Consider the following 9,635-nt stretch of genomic DNA (forward strand, 5'->3'; position numbering starts at 1 on the left):
AGCCCTCTCACTCCATCTCCCCAACACATCTCCCACCCAGTCCCCTCTATCCATCCACTGCCCCACCTCTATTGTATTTCCCTTCTGTGTGAGATTCTGGCATCCACTTGGACTCTCCTTGTTATTTAGCTGCTTTGGGTGTGTGGGCTATCTTGGGTATCCTGTAATTTATGGCTAATATCTATAGAAGTGAGTACTACCATGAGTGTTTTCTGGGTTTTGGTTATCTCACTCAGGATGATATTTTCTAGAACCATCCATTTGCCTGTAAATTGTACAATGCCTTTGTTTTTAATAGCTGAGTAATAATCCACGGTGAAAATGTAACATAATTTCTTTATCCATTCTTTGGATGAGGGAAATCTAAATGGTTTCCAATTTCTGGCTGTTATCAATAAAACTGTTATGAACATAGTTGAGCAAATGTCCTTGGCTATGGTGGAGCATCTTCTGGGTAGATGACCAGGGATGGTGTAGCAGGGTCTTCAGGTAAAGCTATCCTCAATTTTCTGAGAAACTATCAAATTTATTTCTGAAGTGGTTTACTAGTTTGCACTCCCACCAGCAATGGAGGAGTTTCCTCTTTCTCAGGATTCTCCCAGCAGGCCAGCGTGTGCTATCACTTGAGTTTTTGATCTTAGCCATTCTGACAGGTGTAAGACAGATTCTCAGAGTCATTTTGATTTGCATTTCCCTGATAACTAAGTATGTTAAAATTTCCTTAAGTCCTTAACCCCTATCAAGGAAACGTCTTTTTGCAATAAAGACCACTGAAGAATACCACTGCCAATCAAAATGAAGAGCTGTGGAGCCCAGTTCCAGTGGATACATCTACAGAATACCCAGGAACATTGCAGAAGAGGAGGCAGAATGATTGTAAAATCCAGAGGTTGAGGAGTTTGCTGAAGCATCATGTCTCCTCTAATATCAGAATATATAATATATAATATATAATATATATATATATATTGCCCAAAAACACGATGTCTACAATAGGTAACTGAGAAAAACTGGGGATTAGAGGACCTGGGTTTTACACAGGGAGCAGCTCACTACTTGGTTGTCCAGAGCCACCCTAAAAACATTCATACACATTTAGGAATGTGTGTTCCATATATATATACATATATACATATATACATATATACATATATACATATATACATATATACATATACATACATATGTATATGTATATTGTGTGTGTACGTGTGTGTTTATGTATGTATGTATGTATGTATGTATGTATGTATGTATGTATATATCCTCATATGCATGCAGCAACAAATAGTAGAAAATGAGATCATGGATTTGAAGGATAGTTTGGAAGGGGTGCATGGGAGAGTTTTGAAGAATGAAAGGGAAGATATTGTGATTAAATAATAATCTCAAAAATAGTAATAAAACAACAAAATAAAATCTGAACTAGAAAGATCAGGATGGTACCTCAAACTTCATCTTTTATTTCCTTTTCCCCCACATGGCTGTGTACTCTTATCCTAGAGAGGAAAGTCCATTACAGATGCTCCGTTTCTCCCACAGCTGATAATGCCATGGGATAGAAGCATGGCTTGCTTCTCAAGTGTTTTTCTCTATTGAAACAGAGAGGTTGTAATTATCTTAAGCTACTGGCATATCTCAGGATGTAGGTTTTTCTTATAGAAGAAAAAATGTAAACGGTGCATAAAAAAAGTGGCTGTAGATTTTGTTATTTGGTTCTGTTTTAGGACACAAAATGACCCATAAAAGAATTAAAACAATGACCACACATGGCGTTTAAACAATTTTATGCAAATAGTTATGAACACGGTAACAGGAAACTAGAAGAATGTCTATTGTTATTACATTTCATCTCAGAATTATCTTAGTAGAAGCAAGGAAAGAGATTTATATTTTAAATATATATTAGGAACTTAATGTAAACACCGAGAGAAGCCCAGTGCAGGTGAAGGCAGAAAGTCAAGTCTGTTCTGCAGACACAGCTCACGTAAACCAGCTTGTTCATGTTAGGAGGAAATGTTTCAAGGGAGAGGGGAACCTTTTCCAAACATTCAGGCCACTCCGTGGAATTCAATAACTTGTGCTTCTTCCATTTTCCTGAAATTTAGAAATATTGAGTATTTTTTATGGAGTGTGGTTTCTCTCCTGGATAACTTAAATTAAAAATTCCGTAAAATTGCCATTCTCTTAGAAGAGAGAAAACATGACCTTTGAAGTACAGGAGATCTCTCAACTCTCAAAGAGTTCTTTGTGTCTTTTAGCAAATATTGCTCCATTTAACTTGCTTTACTCTCTGGCCACCAGAGGGCGGAGCATCCCAACACTACAGCATTTCCTGTATGACTTTAAGTTTAGACTAATCGCTTCTCTCTGTGTTTTCAACATCTAAGGACCATGAACATTGTCGAGGTGTCTCTAAAGATGGACTCTTCTCAGGGCCTCCTGGCTGTGATGCTCCTCATCCTCAGTAAGTAACGTGACTTGAAACCGTCACCTTTTTATATCAGAAAAATCTCGAGCCCTAACTTCATCCCAGAGCTTTGTCTTTAATGACATTCATAGCTGATTTCCATTTTCTTCCCTAGCAAGGGCCCATGGAGACTCAGTAACTCAGACGCAAGGTCAAGTCGTCCTCTCAGAAAAGGACATTCTTACTATACACTGCAACTATTCAGCCGCAGGGGACCCGGCTCTGTTCTGGTATGTGCAGTATCCCGGAGAAGGTCTACAGCTCCTCTTTAGAGTCTTAAGGGCCAACGAGAAGGGAAGCAACAGAGGTTTCGAAGCTACGTATGATAAAGAAACCACGTCCTTCCACTTGCAGAAAGCCTCAGTGCAAGCGTCGGACTCGGCCATGTACTACTGTGCTCTGAATGACACAGTGGCAGAAACCACAGAGGGAGCTGAGCACAAACTCTGAGAAGCAGAGGCCTAACCGCTGAGCCTCTGGGATTGATCTGGTTCCTCTTTGTGCTGTGTGCCTCTCGGTTTCTCTGGTTGGCACAAAAATTACACGAATAGCCTCAAGAGAAAGAACAAGAAGAAGTAGATTCTTTCATCCTCGTCTTGACTGGGACTAAACCGAAATCCGATGCAAAAATACCTCGTGCAGAGGGAAAGGAGCCTCACAGTAAAGCTCTGTGAATAAGGAAGTGGTCTGCCTGCTCTTCATAGTAGATGAAGTCTGTCCTCCACATTTTCTTCCACAGCTCTGGTAGAACTAGCTGTATTTTGTATTCGCAGGGAACAGGGTGTGCCAGGAAAGGGGGCTTCTGCGCATCGTCTTCGGAAAGTATGGCGGCAGAAGTCACGGGATGAAGTGAAGGCTTCACCTCAACAAGGCCTTAGATTCTTCTGAAGGACTGAGCGCCTCAGGGGCAGCTGAGCCAAGCCATTCATTTTCTTTTTTTAAAGTAAATATAATCACAGCACTCCTGCTTCCTTTCGGTCCCCCAACCCTTCCCATGAGCATCCCCTTGCTCCCTCAAAATTGTGGTCTCTTTTTATATGTTATCATTGCGCGCACACACACACACACACACACACACACACACACACACACACACACCTGCTTTAATATACAAAAACTAGAAGAGGAGAATTAGTCACTCCCAGGGATGAGACTCTTATTGATTAACTGATTGAGCAGTCATTCCTCAAGCCATACAAAAAGCAAAATGGACTCAGTAGGTTTTATTTGTGTGTATTTGTGCGCATGCACACACACACACACACACACACTCTCACACACACAGTACATGTTTGTAACAATAATAATAAAAGAAAGTGCTATCAATTTGAGAGTTGAGGACAGGAGGGTTTGAGAGATGTTAACTCTGAGAAGCTTAAAAGATGCGAAGGAGGGTGAAGTGGGTAATTTTATTTCGATTACGAACATACTTTTTAAAAAGCTGAACTGAAGCTAGAGGTGAAAAACTCAATAAACTGAATAAAAATTCAGAAGATTTATTCATAGGAAACATTTAAAATGTTTAATTATTTTAATATTTTAATGCAAAAGCCAATTATCAGCAAAAGCTCAAAATCTTATCAAGCCTTTAAAGAAAATGGAGACACTTTTTTTTTCTTCCAAGAAAAAAAATTAGTGGAAAGGCCCACCAGCATAGTGGATCACACAGAAGAGAGACTATCAAGGCTGAAAGACAAAGGAGACGTCATTCAATCAAGGAAAACGATGAATGTAAAATCCTTTGAACAGCTATTCACCAACTTTGGGACACTGAAATGATCAAATCTGTGAATTATGAGCACAGAAGTAAAAGAACTCAAGTTCAAGGGTCTAGAACCTAACTTAAGGGAATCATAGAGGAAAGTGTTACAAAGTCAAGGAAAGAAATGCCCATCTGGGTCTAAGAGGTACAAAGAACACCAAATGGATAGCACTGGAAACAAACCTTCCCATGTATTACAGGGAACAAAACCAAATATAGAAAACAAAAGTGGTTCTTGAAATCTGCAAGAGAGAAGCCACAAATCACAAACAAAAGGAAAGACATGATAATAGCAGCAGACTCCTGGGAAAAGTTAAAAGACAGAAGAGATTAAAGCAATGAATCACGTCCTAAAACGCAATGAATGCCAGCCTATACTCTCTGGGATACATCGAAAGAGTCCTGAGGGAGAAAGTTATAGCACGAAATGTTTGCTCTTATCTGTACTTGTTAGCTTTGAATTTAGATATGTGTGTTCCATTTGGAATATCCACAAAGGACCTAAAATTACAAAGGGGCCGTGGTGGGCTGGCAGGGGGGAAAGAGTGGTTTCAAGGAAAGGTTGAGAGAAACATCAATATAAGATGTTTAAAAAGGAGCTATAAAACAGAATGGATTAATGATTAAATGGAGAAAGAGGGAGATTGGATAGAGAAGTGGTTGCTGGGAGGGAAATTACCACCAAAGACTGAAAAAGTTCCATGGAAACCTACCACTGTAGAAGCTTCCCAAAGGATCCATGGACCCGAAGAAAGGGTCATCTGATACTTTTCATTGATTTTTGAGTTTATACTAAAACTAATTTAAATAAAATGGTTAATTAATTCTTTGAGAGTTTCATACAACTTTATTCATAGCTTAATCATATTCATCCTTCCCCAACTCCTCCCAAATCCACTTCACTTCCCAACCTGCCCAACTCCTCTCTCTCTGTCTCTCTCTGTCTATCTCTCTGTTTCTGTGTGTGTGTGTGTCTGTCTCTCTCTGTCTCTCTGTCTCTCTCTGTCTCTCTCTCTGTGTCTCTGTCTCTGTCCCTCTCTGTCTCTCTCTCTCCCCATCTCTGTGTGTGTCTCTCTCTGTCTCTGTGTCTGTGTCTCTGTGTCTCTGTCTCTGTCTCTGTCTCTCTCTCTCTCTCTCTCTCTCTCTCTCTCTCTCTCTTCTCTCTCTCTCTGTCTCTCTCTGGTTTGTGTTGGGAACTACTGTTAATTGTAGAGTCTGCCCTGCTGTGTGGCCCATATATCAGGAACCACACCTTTATAAAGAAACGAACTCCCCTCCTCCCAGCAGCTATCAAATGCTAGTTTCGGGTAAGAATGGGGATGTTTCTCCCTCCCATCTTCCATACAAGAATTTTGTCAGCGCTGAGCTTGGCACAGGTCATATGCATGCCGTCACATCTGCTGTGAGTTCACATACCCCTGGTTTGTTTTGTTTCCGTGAAGTCGCCCATTACCTCTGGCTCTTACAGCTCTTACACTCCTTTTCCTGTGAGGAATCTTGAGTCCTTGTGGGAGCGGTAGGGTATAGATGTCCTACTTAGGACTGAGCACTCCAAAGCCTTTTCTTCTCTGCACATTGACCAGTGGGGGAGGGGACTCTATGTTAATTGCCCCCTACTGTAAGAAGAAGCTTACATAAACTATTATTTAATTATAAAAGCTTTAGAATCATTATGGAAAACTGACTAGGGAGACATTTTTTTAACTGAGAAAAAAGTTGCCATTTGGTGAAAAGTGTATGCATAAGCACACACATACATAAACATGAGCGAATGTCTTTTCACCTGACTAAATCACCACCTATTTTAATAGTTCACATTAGAAGAATCTGGGCTTAAGTATTTATCTGACACTAAAGTGAAACCACAGGAGGGCAGTATCTTCACAAAGACCCAGAGGAACTGTCTCATATGGTCCTCTGTGTGGTGTGTGTGTGTGTGTGTGTGTGTGTGTGTGTGTGTGTGTGTGTGTATGTTAGAGGATGACTTGGAGGGAGGAGGAAGGCTTTTGATGTAGCAGTGAAAACTAGAATCTACTTTCTAATTGGATGAACACTTTGGGGTTTTCCTTTTTATGCATCTCCATACAGAAGAATTTGAACTGCCCAAATGCCACCCTGTTTGCTGTGCTTGAACGGCGAATCTTCAGTGGAAACAGTAATGCCTCCCTTATGTGTTTCACTAGTGATCCTCTGGCTTCAACTGAGTGGTGAGTTTGGCCGTTTCTATGGGAAGATAAAAATACCACTTATCATATTGCCTATTTTAGGCTGGAGGGTAAAAATACTATTGTTCTCATGCTGCAACTAAAGCAGGTGGGAGGCCTATGGAAAATTATTCTAGAGTATTAACGTCCATATGTATCCAGTTCAGTTTGTCTGACCTTTGTTTTTCCACACAGGGGTGAGCAGCCAGCAGAAGGTGCAGCAGAGCCCAGAATCACTCAGTGTCTCAGAGGGAGCCATAGCCTCTCTCAACTGCACTTTCAGCGACAGTGCTTCTCAGTCCTTTTGGTGGTACCAACAACATCCCGGGAAAGGCCCCAAAATGCTGATATCCATATTCTCCAATGGCAACAAGAAAGAAGGCAGATTCACAGCTCACCTCAATAGAGCCAGCCTGCATGTTTCCTTGCACATCACAGACTCGCAGCCCAGTGACTCGGCAGTTTACCTCTGTGCAGTGAGCGCACAGTGATCCCCCGGCACCTGCAGCCTGCATCTAAACTTACTGGGCTTCCACATGGTCTGAGCTAGAGTTCAGAATGTAAAGGGGAGCAATTCTGCTTATTCTCTTTGTCCTCCATAAGCAATGGGAATTGGGAGGCACACAAGTGTTTGACTTATAGGGGTACTATTTTATTATTCTGATAATGCATAGTACACATATTGGTATTCCTGAAATATTTTTCAGTTTAATCGAAAAATGTATACATTATATTCTGATCATGGTTTGAACTCCCCCAATTCCTTCCATATTCTCTCCACCTCCCCAAACAACAAATATTATACCGACGTTCTCTATATATCTTTAGAAGACAATCAGTCACATAAAAAAAATTAAAAGAAAGAAAAAGCAGAAGATACACACATATGAGCCATTTTGGACTAGGAGGTGACTTCCTATCCTAATTCCCTGTCTGGCTGCAGTTCCTCCCAGCAAACCCAGCAGTAGAAAGAGCAGGTTCTGACTTCTCCTTTCTGTATTTCATTCCCTGGGTCAGAGCTCTGACTGCATCCCTGGAGGCCTGCTGTCATCTGGGAAAACTAAGTGAAACCCCCATGATCCAATCACCTCCTTGCTGGTGCCCTGTTTTAGGTCTGCTCTATCCCCTATGTTCTTCAACTTCTTGTTCACCTCTCTACCTACAATCCTGGAGGTCTGCAGCTATTGGGGATCACCACCATCTCTGCCTGCATCCCTGGAGGTGATGTGGCTACCCAGGGCAACCAGAGGCCTGAAGCCATCATGGACTACCAATTCTGCCTGCATCACTGGAAGCTTACCAACACCTAAGACCCCCAGCTCTATCTGTAACCTCAAAGACATCAGGGACTATAAGTTCTATGTGCAGTCCCAGAGACCTGTTGCCATCAGGGACTGCTAACACCAGGGACAACAGGATGGCTAAAGGCCAGCATAAGGACACAGTCAATAAAAGCCTGGGAAATATGGCACACCCAGAACCCAGCTATCTTACTACAGAGGCCCTGGATAACTAACACACCTGAAACACAAGAAAATGATTTTAAACCTATTCTTATGAAAATGATAGAAGCCTTCAAGGAGGAAACAAATAAATCCCTTAAAGAAATACAGGGAAATAAAATCAAACAGGCGAAGGAAATGAATTAAACTGTTCAAGTCCTTTGAACAGAAATAGAAGCAATAGAGAAAACACAAACTGAGGGAGTCCTGGAGATGGAAACCTAGGGAAGAACAGGAATTCCAGATGCAAGCATCACCAACATAATACTCGAAATGGACTAGAGAATCTCAGGCATAGAAGATACAGTAGAAGAAATTGACTCATCAGTCAAAGGAAATGCTAAATCTAAAACTCTTCTAGCACAAAGCATCCAGGAAATCTAGAACACTATGAAAAGGTCAAACCTAAGAATAATAGGATTAAAAGAAAGAGAAGATTCCTAGCTCGAAGGCCCAGAAAACATCTTCAACAACCTAACCTAAAGAGATTCCTATAAACATACAGGAAGCTTACAAAACACCAAACTAGTGTGCCTACAAACAGACTGATCGGCAGCCCACCCCCTAATGGAGCTGCCTTTGAGATCCTACACGCTCAGTGTAGTCTAGAGGTGCCACATGCCATTTACTAGCTTGTCACAATGCATAATAGCAGATGTCACTTATGATTCTTAAAGAAAAAAGATACAATCCATTTTATTAATGATTTTTGTTTGATCATCAAGGACCTTTAATTTTTTATTTTGTTTTTATCATGTGTGTGTAGGGGGGTGGGGGGTAACCACAACAGTGGTGGTTGGAGCACAGCTTTCCAGGGTCATTTCTTTCCTTCCTTAGTGGAACCTCAGGGTGATCTGGGCATCAGACTTGCACAGGAAGGACTATCCAGTCCTTCTCTAAGCAAACACATTTTCCTTCTGCAAGTATTTAGTAGCTGTCTGTATGAGGAACAGGAAAAGTATTCCAGGGTCAGATCACTGATGTCGGCTGGGCTAACAGGCCAGCAGTTCCATTTGTAGCACCATCAGGTAAATGAGCACACAGAGACTTCCTGTAACATCTGGCTGTCACCTTGCAAATGCCTGAGCCCAGCCCCAGAAACCACAGACACTCACTGTGGCAAGTGCTGTTCTAGTAATGTAGGTGTCAATGGGAATCACAAGCTCTACGAAGGGTTAATTTTTATTTTCTTCATCTACATGTTTGTATATGACCTTGACAACAATTTGAATAAACAAGCAATTGATATTGGGCTACTTGTTAATTGTCATTTGAGTGAAATAGACAATTATCTGCATTGCTCATCTGCATTGCTTAGCATCACAGTACCAGAGGACTGAGGACCATCAACCCTCCCCTTTCCTTCTTTCCATTCAGTAACTAACTTGATTCCTTCCTTCTCCACAGTGAGTCATGGAATGTTGAATTAAAGAAACTTAAACATTGGGCAGAGCAGTCTTCATGTGTCTGGAACTGTGTGGCTCAGTGCTGAGGGTGTGGCAGGAGTTATCAAGCTATGAGCAGAAGTCAGAAAGAAGGGTGGGCTATCTGTCTTCATAAATGGAGCTTTAGTGGCCAGCAGCTGAGCCCACTCACGTAGACACTGAGCACTCGACTTCATGCCAGAGTGGTGAGCTGAGTACTTACATCAGAACTCAGAAACCAAACTACTCAGAGTCTGTACAGACTGGGCTTTC

At 41.5% G+C, this 9,635-nt stretch overlaps 1 gene segment (V, D, J or C); it reads left to right on the plus strand.

Annotated features, from left to right (window-relative positions):
* Positions 1-2,344: 2,344 nt before the first annotated feature.
* On the plus strand, positions 2,345-5,077 carry LOC102556014 (T cell receptor alpha variable 9-2-like). The segment is given in 2 exon segments: positions 2,345-2,467; positions 2,586-5,077. Coding segments are annotated over 2 exon segments (408 nt in total).
* Positions 5,078-9,635: the final 4,558 nt, after the last annotated feature.

Source organism: Rattus norvegicus, chromosome 15 (genome assembly GCF_036323735.1).
Source record: "Rattus norvegicus strain BN/NHsdMcwi chromosome 15, GRCr8, whole genome shotgun sequence".
Lineage (NCBI taxonomy): Eukaryota > Metazoa > Chordata > Mammalia > Rodentia > Muridae > Rattus > Rattus norvegicus.